The sequence below is a fragment of the Podarcis tiliguerta genome, assembly GCF_965153285.1.
Source record: "Podarcis tiliguerta genome assembly, chromosome: Z".
In the NCBI taxonomy this organism is placed as follows: Eukaryota; Metazoa; Chordata; class Lepidosauria; order Squamata; family Lacertidae; genus Podarcis; species Podarcis tiliguerta.
Genome location: NC_139553.1, coordinates 42,286,716 through 42,307,384, shown reverse-complemented (window position 1 = coordinate 42,307,384; position 20,669 = coordinate 42,286,716). Strand labels below are relative to the sequence as shown.

At 43.1% G+C, this 20,669-nt stretch overlaps 1 protein-coding gene across 13 annotated transcripts in view; it reads left to right on the top strand.

Moving 5' to 3' along the window:
• The window catches only part of AFF2 (ALF transcription elongation factor 2), a 382,241-nt gene extending 378,525 nt beyond the window's left edge, over nt 1–3,716 (top strand). For all 13 annotated transcript variants that reach the window (XM_083422401.1, XM_083422406.1, XM_083422407.1 and 10 more), the window contains 2 exons: nt 213–427; nt 3,175–3,716. In XM_083422401.1, the coding sequence (XP_083278527.1) occupies nt 213–427; nt 3,175–3,296 (337 nt within the window). In that variant the 3' untranslated portion in view covers nt 3,297–3,716. The remainder of the gene's footprint in view (nt 1–212; nt 428–3,174) is intronic.
• The last annotated feature ends 16,953 nt before the right edge of the window (nt 3,717–20,669 follow it).

The window sequence follows — 20,669 nt, the reverse complement described above, 5'->3', positions numbered from 1 at the left end:
GGAAGCTGATAGCCAAGGCCACTCCCTTTTCAAGGAAGAAGGCAGGCAAGTTTCAAGTGGCTGAAGGCAGACTGGTGGGACAGAGGTGCCTCATTTGTCTCAAAAGACCAGCTTGCACTACCTAACACAAAGCGTTTCAGCAAACTCTGCCCAAGTCAACATCTAGAAAATTTCCCGTAAGGTGGAACCTCATTCTCTTTCCCTTTTCCCAGGAGCACAGGAACACCGTCTCCCGTGTCTCTGAGCCCATCGCCCATTGGCTCAGTTGGGAACGCCATGGGTGCTTCAGGATCCTCCTCGTCAGGGAACGTAAGCATTCCCCAGCGCATCCACCAAATGGCAGCCAGCCACGTCAACATCACCAACAACATCCTGCGAAGCTATGAGCACTGGGACATGGCTGACAAGCTGGCGAGAGAAAACAAAGGTGCCTCACACTGTTTCCATGCTTTCTCTGATCTAAAGAATGTGAATGTCTCTGGTGGTAGTTGCTTATTACATTCTTTCCCAAGGCCCTATATGCAGGAACCACAGAAAGTCCACTTCCCTTTCTATTGTTTAAATGAAAGGATATTTCTAGTCCTCACGAGAACCAGTTCCAAGTGGGGGGGGGGGGCTGTAGAAAAGGAACCATCTGGTGGGCTCCCTACCTATTTGTATTTAATACATTTCTGTAAAGGTAGCTTGCAACTTATGCGCAGGTAACCTGCTCACGTTCAGCTTTACACACAGCAAAAAAAATCTTAAAAAATTAAAAGGGGGTGGATGTCGGAGGGGGGAGAGACTTTGACACTCTCACGCACCATTGAATCCAGTGTGTTTTGACTATACACAATCTTGACTTTACTCGCTGTATCCAGAACATAACTCCTACTTAAGCTAAGAGTTGCCTGTACCACCTTTCAAGAATGTTGTGCAGGTGACCATACTCAAAGTAGACCCACTGAAAGAAATGGACTTAAGTAAGCCCAGGGCTTTCTATCAGCCAGAACTGTGCACCTCTCAGGTGGGCGCCATTGACTTTATAAGAGAACAAGGGGAACATTTGTGGTGAGCTCTGACACCTTTTTCCATAAAAATAACACTGAGTAAGTCCATTGATTTCAACAGACTGAGTATGACTAAAGTTGGTTAACCATAATTGGTGCTCTATTCATTTATTTTGTAGTAGGGAACAAAATGCAAGAGTGACATTTGAAGGACTCTTCTGACAAACATAATTAGGTACAGCTGAGCTGTGTGAATGCTGAGTTCCAAGTACCGACAAGTGGGAGCTGAGCAAATGAGGTCCACATTTGAGACTGTGAATGATATCTCAGCTTTGGCCTTTTCCAGCTTGCTTAAAAGTCAATTGGGGGGGGGGCGGACATTGCATCTACAACACTAATGGTGTTCATGTGGAGCTGCCTCTTATGACAAATTTGCTGAAAGCCAGGTCGTTCTGTTTGCCTTGAGTCCATGACTCATCTAGTGGATTCAGATTAAAGCAGACTCTTCACCGTTGACGACACTGACAAGCGTAGGTGAGGGGGAAAAAATGGATGGCTGATGCTTCTTTGAAGGGAGCTGCAGGAGCATGACTGATGTTTGGACTTGGAAAGCAGCAACCAACTGTAACTCAGTGATAGAGCACAACCTTTGCCTAAAGAAGCTCCCAGGTTCACTCTCTCATAGGGAAGGTGGATCAGCCAATTTCAGCTTCTCATTTTTTCTAATTTTAGTATTTGGTCTGCCACATTTCCACAGCAGCTTGCAATATATTTATTTTTTAAAGTCATTGCTGCAATTCACCTGCATTTCAGGGCACATATTTTTGCAAGCTCTGTGTGTGTGTGTGTGCGCGCGCGCGCGCGCATCTGTCTGTGGCAAAAGGTGGGAGTCAACCCAGGTTACACCTTGTAACCATTCATACATTGGCTGTGGTTAACCATGTTGTGTCATTCAAACCAGGTTGGAAATGGTTCAGTCAACTTTGGAATGATAACAAATCACGATGGGTAGTTCTGCATTTTTGAGACTCCCTAAAAACTGATAGAATTTATTTGTGCCAGCAAACTAATGTAGATTCCCAGTGCATCTGTGCTAGTGTTCCTCAACTTGGTTCCCTCTAGATATTTTGACTGGGGCTGATGGGAACAGCATTCCAAAGCATCTGAAAGGCATCTGGTTGAGGAAGGCTGACATGCTAAGAGGGGCAGCTGCTGGGGAAGAGGGGCAAGCGCTTACCTGGTCTCCTGCCAAAGGCATCACAGCAGCTTACCTGGAGGGAGAGGTGACAGGAGTTTGGCACAGAATAAACGCACAGACAACAGAGCTGGCTTGGTTCCACTGGTGCATTTGCACCAGTCTGTAGTGGCTGAACCAGGAGGCAAGCAAAGAGCAGCCACACCCTCCCACTGTGCTAAGTAAAGCAACATGAGATTGCATATATGCTTACATGTGGTGATTCGAATGGCAAGTCAGAAATGAGGGGAGGAATGTGAGAATCACAACTTCCTAGTCAACTGCATAACTTGTTTTACCTTTTATTTGTTCCCTTGGTACTATTATTTGTTTGTTTGTTTGTTTGTTTGTTTGTTTGTTTGTTTGTTTGTTTGTTTGTTATATATTGGTTGTACATACGTTTTTGTTTTCTACCTCATGCTCTGAATGTTAAAAGATCACCAGGTTCTCTTCCCCCGCAAGCAATTTTGCTTGGAATTGAGTCAAAGCAGCTCAGGTGCTTAGCCAGTAGAGAGAAACCATAACCAGCTATTATTATTCCTAAAGTAAGTGCAGAAATAATAAGCTGCTGAAAATCCCAAATTGCATATTTTGTAACAAGCCACCTTTGTTACTCTAATAAGCCCCATCTTTTGACTCCTTAAAAGTGTAGCCCACTCAGTTCTGCAAATCATGACTGATACACTGGAAAAAAGCATTGATACTAGCCTACACAGAGGAGACCCATTAAAGTTAATGGACACAGCTAACATTGGTGTGTGTGTTGTTGTTGTTTTTTTGTTTTGTTATGGATTTTGTATTCTCCTTTTGTATTATGTTGTAAACTGCCCTGTGATCTTTGGAGGAAGGGTAGTATACAGATTTAATAAATAATCATAATACTTTGTGAATGCATTTGTTCAGTTATCCCAGATAGGAGTCCACTTCCTTATTTTTGTTTTTATTTTGCAGAGTTCTTCACAGAGCTGGACTTGGTGATAGCTCCATTATCGCAACACAGCAGTATGACCCACCTGGTCCGTTACGTTCGGCAAGGACTCCATTGGCTTCGCATTGAAGCACACTTGTCGTAGTCACTGCCATCCTGTCCATCACAGCTCCATCCTGTTACCTCCACCGGCACACAGGTGATCACCGATGGAAAGCCACTCTTTTCTGGGACTGTATTCATAGAGATTTTTTTTCTTTTTTTGCCTTTTTTTGCCTTCTTTAAAACAAAACAAAATTATCTGTTAGAAGTGGAATTCACTATAAATTGAAAATATAGATGCTGAGCAGGGTATTTGTTTGTTCTGGTTTAATCAGTATGGATTCTTCCTCTTTTTTATTATTATTTTTGCCTTGCATCTCTTGAATTCTGCCACTCTTGCCTTCCATAACGTGCTTTATGGAATGGGCAGTTCCCTGCAGTATTGCACTTTGTTGAAGATATATACATTTTTGTGAAAATGTCTTGAATCTAAACAAAAATAAACGTGTAGCAGTTCAACCCATGCAATTCAGTATTTCCCTTTGGATGCAGACTGAGAGCTGTTCAGTTTAGTCCTGGTTCCAGTTTTCGGCCAAAAGTCATTGCTAAAATCAATCCTCAAGAACCAAAACATGAAATGCCTTATACAGAGTTATACACACACACACACACACACACACACACACACACAATGAGATCACAATGAGCTTGGGGAGATATTTCTATTAATGCCCAAGCAATTATGTTTACTTGATTTGAAATTTTAAACATTGCAACACGATGCAGGTTTAACATCCATTTTAGACTGTGCGATTTATATTTTGAACTGAATGGTATCTGGCTGCCTGTATGGCTTATCTAGATACCATGATTTGGGGAGGGGGGGCGTCTGGGAGGAACTGGATGTATGGCTTCCTACCTGAACCATTTATTTCTCCACCAGCCTATAGGATGACCAAGGATCGATATGGGTGCATACTTTTGGCTGCCGCTGGGACAAGGTTATGGAGAAGGGAACCAGTGGAATGTATGGGTTCCACCATGATAGGCTTACATGCCAGCCTTTAGAGACAAGCATGATGACATCATTGCTCTCTGCAGTGGTGGCTGGTGCCCATGAGGACTGGTAGGGAGGTACAGAGCCAGAGCCAGAAGCATTGACAGACAATTCCCATCCCAGGAACTGGCTAAAAGTAAGAAGGGAGGCAAGTGGGAGTTGGTCAAGGACAGATTGGGGTTCATGGAGCAGTTTCCCTTTCAATCCCAATTGTCCAGCTTCTACTGCCTATCTTGATACTGGCTTCTAAGGCTAGTGGGCTGGCTCACTGTGATGCCATGCTCAGCAAACCTCCTCATCTACTTGCCAGCTCGCCACCCTAGCATCTGTTTTCAGTACCAGAGCTATGGACTGGGAAATAAGCAGTAAGAAGAGCTGAATTTCTCCTGGGTACCTGCAGAATGTTCTTCCTTTACTAGTAGATAACTACAGAGATTCATACATACACATGGAGTAGGAGGAAGAGGGTTTCAAGTTCAGAGGGTGACTTTTTCCAGACAGACTGATGTTAAATCTTTGTCCACAAATTAAACAGGGCTCACAAGTGTCACAAATTTGGACCAATGTGTTCCATATCACTTCAGAACAGAGTAACGTAATTTAATTTTTTGTTAACTGCCTTGAGGGTTTTAAAATTAAATAATAAAAATATAAATAAAATTATCATCCCCTAAATAATTCATTTCCACTCTTTCTTTCAACATTGATTTTAATCAAGTTATTATTTTCAAATAGTGCGGATCATCAAAACAGAGCTAATTTGTTATACTAATTAATAAACTGTATTGCATTCCGCTGCAGTCCTCATGACTTTAACTGTAAATTTTACAATTCACTGATCCCATGTTGATGTAAATATCATTCTGTGACATCTCTCTGGAATAAGTTTCCATATGTATTAGATAATTAAGAGGACAGTTAATTGCAGCTACATTCTCTTATATAATCCTATAATATCCTCTACTGCTTGGTAACTAGGCTTACATGGCTAGGATTTGAAAACAAGCCTTGCATAAGTGTGATAAGAACATTCTTAATATTATCCCAGATCAAGTTCTAAACCTGATTTACGTTATTATTTTTAAAACGTTATATTGACATCTGTTAATAGGGGCTTTTAAAAATCCACATAACAGAGCATTTCTGCTCTGTAAAACCACATAACTGATCCCACAATTGGGAAATAAATACTGCATAATGTTGGATGAGTCTAAGGAACAGAGAACATCAATATCCAAACCCAGCAAGTGTCATTCTGTGTGCAAAAACTGGTACCCACAGATAGTTCCCCTTCCACTATTCTGAAGCTACAGCTTGAAAGAGGACTCTGCACCTCCACCCATTGTTTTGTGTTTCCAGCTCTGATCCAGAGATCATCTGCTGTGTTTGTGCTTCCTCCCGCCCCCTGCCCCATCCCTCCTACCCTATAATGGAGGAGGGTGAACTCAGTGCAGGAAACCCCTTCTCTTGCCAACCATCAGGGGCTTCACAATAAACTGAAGCCTATATGCATCTCTAGATTGGGGCCAGTTTGCCCTACGATGGTGCACTAGCCAGCTTATATGTGTTCTATAAGGAGATCAGAAATCTGACTTCGGAATCACAGAATCAAGAGCAAGTTGTACCTATAAAGGTGATTGTTATTTTCTGAACAAAGAGACATTTTTGTTGTTGTATAAAGCAAGGCTGGCAGGCACACCCATGAGACTCGATGAGGCAGTTGCCTAAGGCAGCAGTGTGGGGGGCAGCTGGGAGGATCAGCAGATCCTGGAGCCCCAGGAACGTCCTGATTGCCACCACCTTCGCTTGTCATGTGTGTGTCGCCTGGGAAGAGGGGACCACAGCTGCTGCTTGCTCCTCTGTGGTCTCCTTCATTCCCCCGCATCACCTTCAGCATGCCAGGGCATCCCCACGTTGCCTCAGGCAGCAACAGCAGTGAGGGCGGCGCCATTTTCTGCTTTGCCATAAGTGGCAAAACATCTTGGGCCATCCCTGATAATAAAGTTATGAAAGGGCGAAGGTAACCAGAGTTTCTCACCCTCTTCATTAGGTCCTTGCCGGTTGATTTTGACTGGCCTATTTGGCCCAATTAAGTGCATTGTTCCTCCTTGTTAGTGTAATGCGAACAGAAATCCTAGACCACAGTGTACTTGATAGTTACAACTTGAAATCCTATCGTAAAGAGAAGACATTTTTCAAAGGGTTATCTGTAACCACTCAGTGAGATCACGGTGTTGGTTTCGTTACCGGTAACATCTAGTAAATGGATGCCTGTCTCCAAATTTAGCCTGTAACCACATATCTGTTACCGAGGCAGGTTAGGGGAGCCTGTCTAATTTTTCAGTGGTGTGCATCCTAGGTCTGGTTCACACACACACACACACACACACACACACTAACTAACATGTATCTCTTGATTTCTCTGTACTTGATAACTCTGCCCCTGAGGAAATTTCACATATTCCGTGGAAGGTGTGCAGAGAGAAAGACAGAACCACTTACCTGTCATGCACCTGTTGCAATCTATAGGCTTGTCCATACGTTACCCTGAACACAGGCACACACTGTCTCCACACATGTATTAGTGTTTGTGTGGGGAAAGTGTATGTGCTGACATACCTGCTGCTCTGCTATTGTGTGCACAAGTACACAGACTGTATACTCACTGAACATTACATGTGAACAGTGGAATATAATAGTACAGCTCAAAAATCTGTGTTCTTGGGTTCACTTGTTGAATGCAAGGTGGGAATACTCCTTATGAAAAAAGAGCCTATGTTTGTACCAAAGCAGTCACTCATGGGCTTTATACCAAGGTGGTGAAATCTCAGCTTCTGTTAGCCTTTCTGTCAGGCCACTTTCCAAGTCACAACAATCCCCAAGCCACATGCCCTCTCCCTTAGCAATCCCCTGCACTATCCATAAAAGCTTTTGCTGGGCTGGAATGTGTCCTTGAACTGTGATAATAACTCTGCCTGTGTAGAGGAAGGAGAGCTCTGTGTGTGGCTCAAATGTAACCCGTGGCTCAGTAGTCAAAGTCATATCCATTGCTCAATCCATTTTGGTCTCTGGCACCACCCACATTTGCCTCTGGCCCAGCCCACTACTGGCATGCACCCCACTTCTGGAGGTGTCTCACAAGGGTATGTAGCCTTCAGACTGAAACAGGTTCCCCATCTCTGCTTGTGTGCACAACTTGGGGACCTTTCCGATGTAGAACCCTTGGTTGTGTGTACAGTGGTTATCTTCACAGATTTTGATAAACACACATGGAGTGAGGACCAGCAAGCACAATCCTGCCACACACACACACACACACACACACACACACACACACACAATTTTAGGAGATGTTTGAAGAATCATACAGGCAGCTGTATGAACTTATGTCATAAGAATTTGGCATCTTAGGTCATATTAAATTCCTACTGGTGCTATTAATATCCATGGTGACCATTCACAAAAAAGTGGTCACTTGATGTTGCTGTCATCAAGTGATATGCATGAATGTGTGAACCCTACCCTCAGTTTGAGGCCCAGCATGGGCTGCAGAGAGTGTTTCTTAGACCTAGAAAGCCACCCTGCAGTCTGCCCTCAGATCTTTAGAACTTGCCACAAGAAACATGGTTTGAAGTAGGTTTGCAATCTGTGGTGATTACAAACCATGGTCTGGTATGATGTCTGAATTGTCTAACCATAGTTACAACGGTTGCTCCATCTGCATGATCTGCTACACTAGATATGGGAGTGTTGTGCAGAAGGAAAACAGGAACTCTAAATTATGATTTGCATGACTTGGAAATTTGAGCCATCATTTTGGTTACCACAATATATGGTTTCGTGTGATGTCCGAACTAAGCCTTTGGCTACCTTCGGATGCAACAGTAAAATATTATTAAGCATTATTAGCACAAATCTCAAACATCTGCATTCTTCCTTCATTTCTCTTCCCCCAGCATGACTAGGAGGAGATTAGAAGCTTTGTCTTCCATTTTTAACTAATCATAGTTTATCACTAAGGTTCTACTTAAGCGTGCTTAAATTAGTTGGACCCCTTAATGTCAGCAGGTCTGCTCCAAGTAGGACTAGCATTCACTGTTAATTGAAATAGAAGTGAAAGTGGCCAATTCCTTCCTCGTAGCCACATTTGAAGAGAGGAAGGAGAACACAAGAGCTCAAGGCTTCTGCATGCAACACTATGCCATAGTGTTACATCCAAACCAGGGCTTTTTCTTTCTGCGCTGGATGAGGTGCTTAATTTCCTACATTTCTGAAAGTTAGGATGCTTTAAAACAGGCATAGGAAAACTCCAGCCCTCCAGCTGTTTGGGACTACAATTCCCATCATCCCTAGCTAACAGGACCAGTGGTCAGGGATGATGGGAATTGTAGTCCCAAACACCTGGAGGGCTGGAGTTTGCCTATGCCTGCTTTAAAAGCACAAGAGCAGGGATCATTTAAAAAGAAGGGGGGAAGGTGGCAACCTTGAAACCTACCCTGACTCAAATAAAACTTCTCATTCACCTTACAGCAAAATTCATTGGGAATATTGATGGAGGGTACTACTTTGAATTATTGGCCCATCAAACCAAGTGGAATTCACCCTCATGCCTTCTTTTTCTTCGAATGAATGGCAGTTTCTGTCAATTGTGAAAGTGTAAATCAGTTGCGGTATATAGCCTTTGCTCTGAAGCTTTGCCAATATATGCCATGCAAGGGAGAAAAATGGCCTCAAGACTGCACAGTTTCCCTTTTTTGCCAGCTTTACCTTACTGAAGGTGAATGTCCATAACTTCATTAGTGTGCAGAACGTATTCCTATAGACCATGTTGCTGATTAAAAACACAGGTAAATACAAAGAGCATTTTAAAAATGTTTAAAAATCATTGTTACAAAGGAATCAACCTCTAATAGAATTAAAGCAATAATTAAAAATAAATATATTAAAATACAAGTAATAAAAACATCACAGCACTGGCAAAAGCCTAAAAGCTCTTTCCTTCAAAAACAGTCAGTTCCCAAATGACTGTTGGAACAAAAGAATCTTTGCTTGCCAACAGAAGGACAGCAAGGAGGGAGGAGAAAGTCTAGCTTCTCTAGGGAGGGAGTTCCAAGGTTGTCTGGGAACAGCCACCAATAGGGCCTGCTGCTGCATCCTCACCAAACCTGTCTGTGAGGGGCTGAGAGAAGAGTCTTTCCTAAAGGGTCTCAGCTACATTAGTAAAAAAAAATACTTTGAATGCATTATAAATATGCAACACCAGATGGTGCTGGAGAGCAAACAAATTTTCGATGTGATTTTTCCATGGTTCCCACCCCCCTCTTTTTTTGTGTGTAGATCCATCCAAAGTCTCAGAAGCCAGGCAGGTTTGTATGGGAGGATATGGTTTTCCATATAACCTGGGCCTAAACTTCAAAGAGCGGTTTTAAGTCAGGGAATCGATGTAAGAGCAAAGAGCTAAACAAAAATGCCTCTTACCCCATGCAGCAGACCAGAGCCAAATAGGGGGCCCTAGCTGTTGTTTTCTGAGAAAGAGGGGGGGAAAGTAAGGGGCTCCCATATTGCTTCAATTTTGACTCTATTTTACAGGCCAGCACTTGAGTTTGTGATCCACAAAATGGCTGTGTGCATGTGTGAACTCACCATGAAGACAAACAGCAGTTGCTTCCACATGGCAGTTTACTGTGGGAATTAGTGCTTTGCCTATTCCACCACTTCCCACTGCCTCTAGATTTAGTCTTCCTGTGTTGTTCATTTGTTTAGTTATTTGATCTTTTGCAGTAATGCTAAGCCTAGATTAAATGAGAAAATAATACAGGATGACATTTTAATGGATACTACATCATGTGGGCGCTGAACAAAAATGTTCAGGCATGAGCACCACCGAGTCCCCAATAAACTATCACACTGAATCATGGGGATAGGCTGGAGGCTTTCCGCTGGTGAAAGTTGTTCCCAGTCTTAACACATTTACTTAGATTTAAAATTCCACTGATTTCAAAGGGACATGCTTCCAAGCAAGTGTGCTGAGACTACCAGCCATGCTCTTCCTGGAGTCCACATTGGATTCATCCAGTGTGACTTCTGCACAATCTTCATTCATTTGCTTGAGACTTGTTGGGGGAGGAATCTAGATGCAACAGCCTCTGATTTGTTCTGCAGGCCTTGCAATTTAGTGCCCTGTTATTGGCATTCACTAAGCAAAGAGGGCAACGGTGCCAGGCAAGGCAGATGACCAAATGGAATATAAATTATTCCATAATACAAATATCTCCAGGCTTTTGAAGATTTGTAGAAAGGGGTTGGTCAACAAACCAAACTATTAGGTTCCAATTAAGAAAACTCCATTCATTTCTCTTGTATTTTAAACCCATTGATTTCTTTACCTGTGGATTTATTGTACTGGGTGAAGTGGCCAGCTTCTCAGTACTTCAGAGATTCTCATGTGATTATGTCAGGGGCAGGTGCCAGGAGCAGGTCAGTAATAACTCACACAACATCAGTGAACTCTTTATTCAAAGAAACAAAGAGCTCAGGCCTAGTGAGCATAGAAAATCTTCCCAGTAGAGTTTGTCCTAACAAGACTGTTGTGAGGACTGAAGATCCCTACCTTCCCACAGCTTCCTAAGCCTCCTCCTTCCCCAAGGTCCTTCCCGAGTAATCTGAGAGTCCAACACCTTGTCTCTTTTTGTTCTGCCCTCTTCATATCTCTTTTTGTTCTGGGGAAGAGCGAGACACAGTAGGAGGTTGGACTAGAATTCAGGCATAGGCAAACTCGGCCCTGCAGATGTTTTGGGACTACAGCTCCCACCATCCCTGACCACTGGTCCTGTTAGCTAGGGATGATGGGAGTTGTAGTCCCAAAACATCTGGAAGGCCGAGTTTGCCTATGCCTGGACTAGATGATCCTCGTGGTCCCTTCCAGCTCCACAACTCTATGATTCTATGACAGCTCTTCCAGTCAAAAAGTTCTTCCTGATGCTTAGTCAAGATCTCTTTTCTTGTAACTTGAATCCATTGCTTTGAGTCCTACCCTCCAGAGCAGGAAAAAAACAAGCTTGTTCCATCCTCCATGTGAAGTGGGAGGTGTAATTTCAAAGCCCACCAGTTTTTAGAAGGCTTTAAATAACTGAAGAAGCAGGTTCTGATTTCTGGCATTTCTCATTCCTATTTAGCTAGAAGCTCTCTCAGCAAATTTGTTCATCCTATGGTGAAATGGTTACTAGACTGTGCCACTCAGACTGCAGGTGAGAAAGTGGGATTCATTAAGTGACTGAATACCATGGTTGGGGCAGGGTGAAATTCACCGTACAAAAGATGTGCATGAAAGAAAGTTAAATTAAAGCCCATCCCTCTGCCATCTGTTTATTTACATGTAGCAAGGCAAACTGTAGCAATGAAATTTGGTTTTAGTATATGAGGACCTGTTTATGTAGAGAACTTAGAGCCAATACTGTTATTGACATGGTATATTCCTCTCTTGCCAGCGTAGTCCTGTTCAGGTGCCAATGGGACTGTGGAGAGGGATATCAAGGTTGTACCTGCTGACCTCCCTCCCTGGTCATCCACACCCAGAATCCTTGAATGCATGAAGGCAAGGATTGGAGTTACACACACACATTCATATGTACTTGAAGGAACATCTTAAGATCTCATATTTCACTTTGGGGTGGCTCATTTGAATGCATTCCCACACAAAATCATGTCCTACACATTTTCTTCCCATTAGCTTCCAACCTTCTCAGGAGTTCTGAGGAGGTATAATCAGATCAGAGGACTATACCACATTCATCAGACCTAGCTCAAGTTGAAATCAACAAAAAGCCAATTTATGCAGTGTGGGATGTGTTTCACCTTTGGCAGGCTTGGAGGGAGAGATCAGTTCAGTCTGAATCACAGCAAGGTAGGAATCCCATTGTATGTTTTATATATAAAGTCACAGGAAAAGCAGTTAAGGCAGACAAAAGAGAACTTTCCTCTTTGGAGCTGTTCTGTCTTTCCTCTAGAGGTGTTGGGATTTGTCTGGCTAATAGTGAGGTTTTTGCACCTGTGCTTCTAAAGTGCCAAACAGAAAACAGGCTTGAATATTCATTTTGTGTGCACATATATATATATGTAAACGTAACTCCAGTTGTCATCTGGATTAATTGTGTATGCTGTGTTCTAGTTACTGGATAGAGAAATAGCAACACGAAGACCTCTTGGTCCTCCAGCTAACCAAAGTCATATTTATTTTCCACATTTAGCTATCTACCCACTGAAATTAAATGATAATTGACTTGGGCAGAGCAGGGAGGAGAGAGTGGTCTCTCCTCCTCTAGCATGCATTTCATACAAAATAGACGCCTTTTATGTGTAGAAACCACCTGCTCCATAATCTCTGAAATTCCACAATGTGTCTTTGTTCAGAACAAGCATGTTATCCCTGTAAAGTTTTAAGTATAAGTTGAGATGTTTTCGTACAGATAAAAAACAATAACTGTTAACATGTCTGGCAATTGCTGAAATGTTGTATAGTTCTGAAGCTACTTTTCTTTTTCTTTCTATGTAAAGGGGGGGGGGGAAGTATCCTGCTTGTTTCTTTTGCATTACCAATGTGTTGCACAGATTATCCACTTCTGTTTACATTTCTCTTCTTTCTTTCTAAAAAGTAATACTTTCTGTACAAACATTTTCAATGTTGTTTGTTGTTTTTAAATGCAATTGTCTCTGTATAATATAATATTGGTTGAACTGGTACATTCATGTCTCTCATAGAGGGATTAATTATACTGCCAGCACATTGAATTATTAAAAAAAAGGAAAATAAAATTTTTATGAAAGCATATCTTTGTTTGTAATCCTGAATTTTACACTGCAGTTGATCAATGCCTCATCTACTCACCGCTTTGTGGAAATCTAGATATCTTGCCATCTGTGTTTTATTTGCTACCCATTTTCTCTCATTTAAATCTAGGAGTATAGAAAGTTGCCTTACACTAAGATCTTTGGCCTATCTAGCTTAGTATTGTCTACACTGATTGGCAGCAGCTCACCTGGATTTCAATATGCAATCAGTATATAATCCTGTGGATTCAAGACAGATCACACTTTAATAGCCTAAAACTCAATAGACATGATAATGCTGGTACAAAGGAACCCAAGGAACCCAAAGTACAATTACTAGTGTTGTGACAAATTCAGAAGTGCAGGGTTCCATCATGACAGTCACAGCGATGCGCCACTCATACCTACACACACTGCCACAGCAACACACCATTCTAAGATTACGGAATAGTCTTATCCATGTGCTTTAATAATAATTAAAGGGGCATTACAACAATCAGTGCAGTTCTCCATGTGTTGCCTTTCAGCTCGATCTACTATTTTCTGTGGATATACATGGGGGGAAATGATTTGGAGTGCTCCAGTATCTTATTTCAGAGTAGATTAAGTTGTTTTCCTTTAAGTTCCATTGTATGTTAACAGAACTTGCACATTGTTCTCATGAAACTGAAGCACCTTGTGTTTTCAGTGCTCCTAAATGTTCAGCTGTGAAGCATATGGAGCAACTCCTCTCTGTTCTTCCTATGTGCTTTCTCCAAACTCACCCTTGCAACCAATCCTCATTGGCTCACTCACTTCCTTTCATTCTGGCTGGCTCCAGTCAGCACAAAGAGGGAGAAGACTTCTCAATGGCAAAACAAAAAACCCTGTTCATGTTAGTTAGGCAGCTGTACGACTCTGGTGACAGGATGCAAGTAAAGGATGACAACTGGACACTAAATAAGAAATGATGCAGCTAAGGGAGGAAATGATGGGCGTATGTTTGAAACAGGAGCGGGAAACCTGATTTTAAGAAATCGTGTTAAAGTAATTTTGTTTGATTCGTAATAATTTGGAAAATTAATAGAAACAATTGCGGAGGGGACTCTGGTGACAGGGGCCCTGCTGTGACCCTTCTGCAAAAATAGTAATGGGTCTTCAACCTTGGACAACTACACACCTGTGTACAATGCGTGAATGGAGTGGAATTGAAGAGGAGGAATTCTCCCATCACTGGTCCCACCACGTCCCCTGGTCCTGAAACTTTGGTTCTTTAAGTGCAAATTTAAAGCAAACTGACATAATTCTTTGCGTTTAGAATTATATGCATGTCAGAACGCAGCTATCAGTCAGACACACACTTTGAACTTGCTGGTGCAGTTTTGGTTCCTAAGCAATGCACATCAAAACGCATATAATAGGGGAAAACTATGCCCCCAAAATGCATATTTTAGGAGAAGTAGAAAATGTGGACATAAGCAGGAAGTGTGCACAATTTAAATATGGATTTTTCATGCCTTTCTATATAAAAGAAAACCTGGCCTTTTGAAGCACACATAAAGCAAGAACCATCAGGCTTTTCCTAATAAGGATAGTGACAGGAAAATGCACTGGAAACTGTAGTGTGTCTTTGTAAGGAAAACACTGGGGCCTAATTTGAATAGTAGAATGTTTGGTATCTGGTAGGTGGGGCTTCTGTGTTTTGCTCCGGAATCAGCCCCTCCCTTCAGTGGGTTCCGTTATGTTCAGTTAAGAATGTCAGTTAAGAGAGACCAACTGCCTTTTCTTGCTTCTTGCCTCAGACTTCCCTCGGGATGTACCGTATTTTTTGTTCTATAGGACACACTTTTCCCCCTCCAAAATTAAGGGGAAATGTGTGTGCGTCCTATGGAGCGAATGCAGGCTCCTTGGCATCGGTGATAGCAACGCAAAACCTCCGAAGGTATTCCACTGGGTTAGCAAGAAGCCCCTGACAGAGAAGCCGTGCTCTACCATCTCGGCCAGACCTTCTGCCTCTACACCGGCTTGCAACACTCCTCACATTTCACCCTACTTCAAGAGGAGCAAGACACAACCCGCTCCGCTCAGGAGGTCCAGCAGGCGCAAGGTGCTGCGATTGCCGAATCTCACCGACCCCAAGTTTTTAAGATCCGTCATTGGCACCGTTGGCTGGAAGAGAGCCCGCAGGCGTGGCAAGCAAAAGAAGACTCCAGCAAGAACAGGAAAAGGGGTGAGGGCTAGGCTAGAGGCAAGAAGGCTCCAAAGCTATTTGCAGGGTGGGATTGCTTTGGAAGATGCCTTCTCACAATCTCAACCCTTGAACCACGTAAGGACATAAGAAGTGCCTGCTGGATGAGGCCACATTGGCCTGTCTAGTCCAGCACCCTGTTCTCACAGTGGCCAAGCAGAGGCCTGTGGAAACAAGAGCATTCTGTATTCCCTTCCTGCATCTTCCAGCAACTACTATTCACAAAGGTTACTGCCACTGACTGTGGAGGTAGAGCATAGCCATCGTGCCTAGTGGCCATTGATAGCCTTTCCTGCATAAAACCATCCAAGTTGGTGGTTGTCACAGCTTTCTGTGGGATTGAGCTTCCAGAGGGGTAGCTGAGCATGCCTGCTGCAGGAAAAACAGGCATTAAAAGCACATTTCTCCCAAAGAATCCTGGGAATTGCAGTTTGTAAAGGGTGCTACAAATTGTAGCTATGCGGTAGAAGGGTAATCTACAGTTCCCAGGATTCTTACAGGGGAGAGCGATAATGCTTTTAATGTATGGTGTGTACACAGCCTCAAATTAGCTCCACCAGCTCTGTAATACTAGAGCAAAGATTATAATGCATATTGTTGTTGTTGTTGTACTTTTATAAATATTATAAAACCCATTCCTGCAAGCCATGTAGTCTGGAATAAACCCAGTCACCCCTCCCATCATTAATTGTTTCTACTAGGTGTGGAGGGGTGTTGGATCTGCTTCCCTGCATTCAAGAAAGGCGCAGGTCAGATGTGTGCCCAGATCTGGCCACGCTTCGCAAGAGAGGTGTGTTGGTTCAAGGTGGCCACGCTGCCTGCAACTTGCACTCCTTCCTGACGTGTCTTCCCCAAACCCCTTCTTCCAGAGGCTGTGTTGAAGTTTTCCATCACGTGGAACACAAACTCGCGGAACTACCTCGAGGCTCAGGCAGTGGTGGAAACCCTCCTCAAGCATGAGACGCCAGAGAGCCTCTCGCAATACGAAGGGATCAAAGCAGCTGTGGAGTCTCTCTTACCATACACGGCACTTCCAGAGGCTGGGCCGGTTACTGCAGGCCTCCATGTTCCTTGATTTCATGTGACAAAACATGAAGTTGCCTGACGCTGCCAAGTGGGACGAGGAGATGAGCTTTATTTATTTATTTATTATTAATTTTATTGAGTACAAATTAGAAAAAAATACAAATATAGGAAAAAAGGAAAATACATGTAACCAATAGAAAATTAGAAAACATTTTACCTCTTCTGATATTTACAATTATTTACACCTCTACAAAACAATATTCACAATAAAGACAAGAAATGAAAGGTAAAATATAAAAGAAAAGAACAAGAAGAAGATAAAGAAAAGGAAGAAATAAGATCAAGAATGAGAATTTTAAAATTAGATAAGTATTCCACTATACACAGCCATTTCCAATCTATATTTATATTCAGTCATGTATTTTCGTCATATCCTTATCTATCTTAATTAAAATATTTTTAAAAGACTTCCACCGTTTGCCTCACGCGTTTTTGGTAGTCCATTTGTCAAAACCTCTGTTCTTTGTCAAAACCTCCGCCAGCCCCAAAGAGCAGGTCAAAAGGAACCTGAAACCTCCGGAGCCCAGCGGGAACTCCCACCGTGCTCCTGAGGCTTCGGGTTGCCTTCACTGAAGCCTGGAGAGTGAGAGGGGTCAGTGAGCAGCGACTCCTCTCGCTCTCCAGGCTTCCAAGGTAGCCGCCTGAAGCCTCCAGAGTGCGGCAGGAACTCCCACTGCGCTCCGGAGGCTTTGGGTGAACGCACCTTGAACGCACAGAATGCACCTTGTTTTAGAGGGGGAGAACAAGAAAAAAAATATCTCCCCCTCTCTGTGCAGCACCCCTTCAGCGAAGCGGCAGGAGAAATGGAAGGGGCTCCGTTTCTCCTGCCGCTTTGCTGAAGGGGCGCTGAGCAGAGAGGGGGAGAATTTTTTTCCCTTGTTCTCCCCCTCTAAAACAAGGTGTGTCCTATGGTCGGGTGCATCCTATAGAGCAAAAAATACGGTATTTAGTTTCTCTCCTTATGTTATTTTGTTACAGTTTTCTTTATTAGTAAAGCTTAGTTTACATTTACATGACCCACTTATTTTTCTCAAAGAGACAAACCCGTGGTGATGAATGGTGGAATATCCTAAAGTTGGCTGAGTGAGCAGATATTCCCAGTTTGCCAGGAGGACTGAATTTGTTAATCATCCCCCCGCACCTACACAACAATTGGGTTACAGGCCCAGTTTGGCAAAGAGAAGACGAAAAAATTATGGCCACGTGTATATAAGCTGTGAAAGCCCTAGAACCTGCTGTGCCTGTTCTCACTTCAAGTAACTATCCTTTATGGAAATTTTGAATGGAGAATGAGCTGCTGAAAAAAGATTTGTGGGAAACAATTGAAAAATCTGCAGCAGCAGAAGAGGCAGAAAAAGTAAAGTGAGAAAAGCAGGACAGAAAGGCAACAGCAGAAATTTCAACGTATGTGAATGACAGTGACAGTGACACATAAGAGATTTTAAGACTGCCAAAGAGTTGTGGCAAAGTCTGAAAGAGTTGTATGAGAGAAATGCTCTGAGTGAGAGACTTATATTTATGAAGAAAGCTGTTTAAAATGGAAAGAAAATTGAGATTTAGAAAAGCATCTAAGTCAAGTGACAGAGTTGATGGATTATTTAAATATTATAGGCAGGAAATTTGAAGAAGTGGACGAAGTGATTTTAATTCTGTCAAGTTTGCTGGAAAGTTACAGTTCCTTGATGCATGCACTAGAGACTAAAGATAAACTTGATATGAAATATGGCCCAGAAACACCATTTACCTTCCCACCACAGCAGTACCTATTTATCTGCTTGCACTGGCGTGCTTTTGAACTGCTAGATTGGCAGGAGCTGAGACAGAGCAACGGGAGCTCACCCCGTCATGGGGATTTGAACTGCCGACCTTCTGATCAGCAAGCCCCAAAGGCCCAGGGGTTTAGACCACAGCGCCACCTGCATCTCCTACAAAGGTATAAAGCAAGGTAGATGATACAATTCTGTGTACTGAGAACAAACAAGATTGTACAGAAATTGTTGAATGTTCAAATAAGAAAGTTTTGAGAATTTACATGCAAAATTAAACTGAACTAATTCAAATTAGGCCCAGTGAGAAGGGGATTGTAAGAAAAAGACTGGGGCTTAATTTGAATAGTAGAGGGCTTGGTATCTGTTGGGTGGAGCTTGTTTGTTTTGCTCTGGAATCAGCCCCTCCAGTGTGTGTTCATTCCTGATCAGTTCAGAATATCAGCTAAGACTGAGAGACTAACTGCCTCTTGTTTCCAGGAGGAATGCCTGATAAACAGGTCATATTGAAACTCTGGCAACATGGGTAGAGGGGAAAATATCCACCAAGATACACAGCAAGGTAAAGCCATGTCCTGTTCCCGGGGAGATGACGTTGCGGGCTGGTCGCAAGCCTGACTCAACACACACAGGGCGGGATAGCCCCCACGCCATTAAGTGTCCTCGGCCGCATCATCCCTGGATGGTCAGGGGGCATGGCTTGGGCTATTTAAACTGCCTGTGGTCAAGGACTCACCCCCTTTTGCTTCCCGCTCCCCCTCCCTCCCCCCCAAGGTTTGGCTCTTTTTCTCTTGACCTTGCTATAGACCTCGGTTGGTCGCCGTTAAGGGGCCTGGTAGGAATTTTTTCCACTTGGCAAATTGGCACCAGCTATTTGGTTTTTCGCCTACCTCATAGCAAATCGTCACAACTTTGTAAAGTTTGGCAGTTAGGCATTGGAGTATTCAGTTGGAGGGGAGGGGGGGTAGTGGCCATCACCTACCAATTCAAGGGTATTCCATTAAAGGAATCTGAGGGGCATGGTCTCTGTCTGAAGCCCCAGATGGGGGGCTAGGGCCATGGCATGACCCCTAGCAGTGACCCTGGGGGAATTCCTAGTTGATGTGCATCAACAGGGCTCCCCCTTCTGGTACTTAACCCTTCCAAGACTCCTGCAGATGGGCAGGAGTCTGATATAGTGGGTTTGTTTCCCGTGCCTAAGCCAATACTACTCACATTCTGTAACCAATAAAGTTGTGGCCTTTTTAGCCCATTAACCTAAAATACTGGTTTCATGTGTCTTTATTCCAACATCTCGGGAGAGTTTGGGACCTAGCCACACAAAACACCAGGCTTGCAACTGCACACTCACTCTTGTGGTTTACGGTAAATTGCTATAGCTGCTTCCTTTTGAAAGCCATGTGCATAGATAAGGTAAATTAGTCCTCGGGATGGGTTCTGTTTATTTGCAAACCCAGCAGCAGCAGAAAACAAGATATCACCATTTTTAATTTTAAATGCTGTGCTACTCTAATTGTGACACAGCCAGATCCTGTGTTGTTTATGAAGGAAATCACAAGGGCAGAACGACGTGGTGGAAGCTGAATCTCAATCAGGATAGCCTGGCCACTGTAGTCTATGATTCCGTAACCATGAGACTGAATTACTATACAGTGTGCTCTGTGGGAGGGGAAGGATCATTTGGGTCTGCACTGGAATCTCCAGCCATTGCAGATTACCCTCCCGAAGCTTCTAAGGATGATTCAGGTCAGTTTAAAACGCAATATTAGAAACAAGTATATAGTGAGTCCTAAAAAAATATTTCTCATGTGTCATAGGCCAAGCTGAAGAGGTGGCTCATCAGCATATGCTGAAAACAGGATAGTGAAGGGATAGTGAAGGTACCATATGTACCTCTGTGTGGGAGGAATTTCATGATGTAGAAGCTGCCACTGAGATTGCCCTCTCACAGGCCACCCACCACCACTTTGGTTTCTGAGAGATTTGAAACTACCAAGAGGGCTCTTGGATGAGTATCTTGGTAATCCATGTCTGCATTTTGGAGCAGCTGAAGATTCCAAGTCATCTTCAAGAACAGCCCCATGTAGATTGCACTGCAATACCCTAGTATGGAAATTACCAGAGTATGGAGTACAGTCACCAAATCATACAGTATGTATTTCAGGTTCAATTTCCCCTAGCATATGCATTGTTTGTTTGTTTGTTTGTCTGTCTGTTTGTTCATTTGGTACACATCATTTGGTTGGAGAACTGCATTACAAAATTCAGAGACCTATGAATTTCAAAATATGTTGGTTTCCCATGATGCCTTAGGAGCTGCGTAGTAGGTAAATTTGCACCAAAACGCAAACTGAACATAAATTATCTTCCATCCCTATGAATGCCACCTCTTGCATGTTGAATGGTGCTATAGGTCCTGGCATAAACCCTGGAAGCCATGCAAATTTTGTCCTCCACAGTGTACATAATGGAGAGGGGACTTTGCACCCTTTCACGGGCAGTGCTGCATTCTCT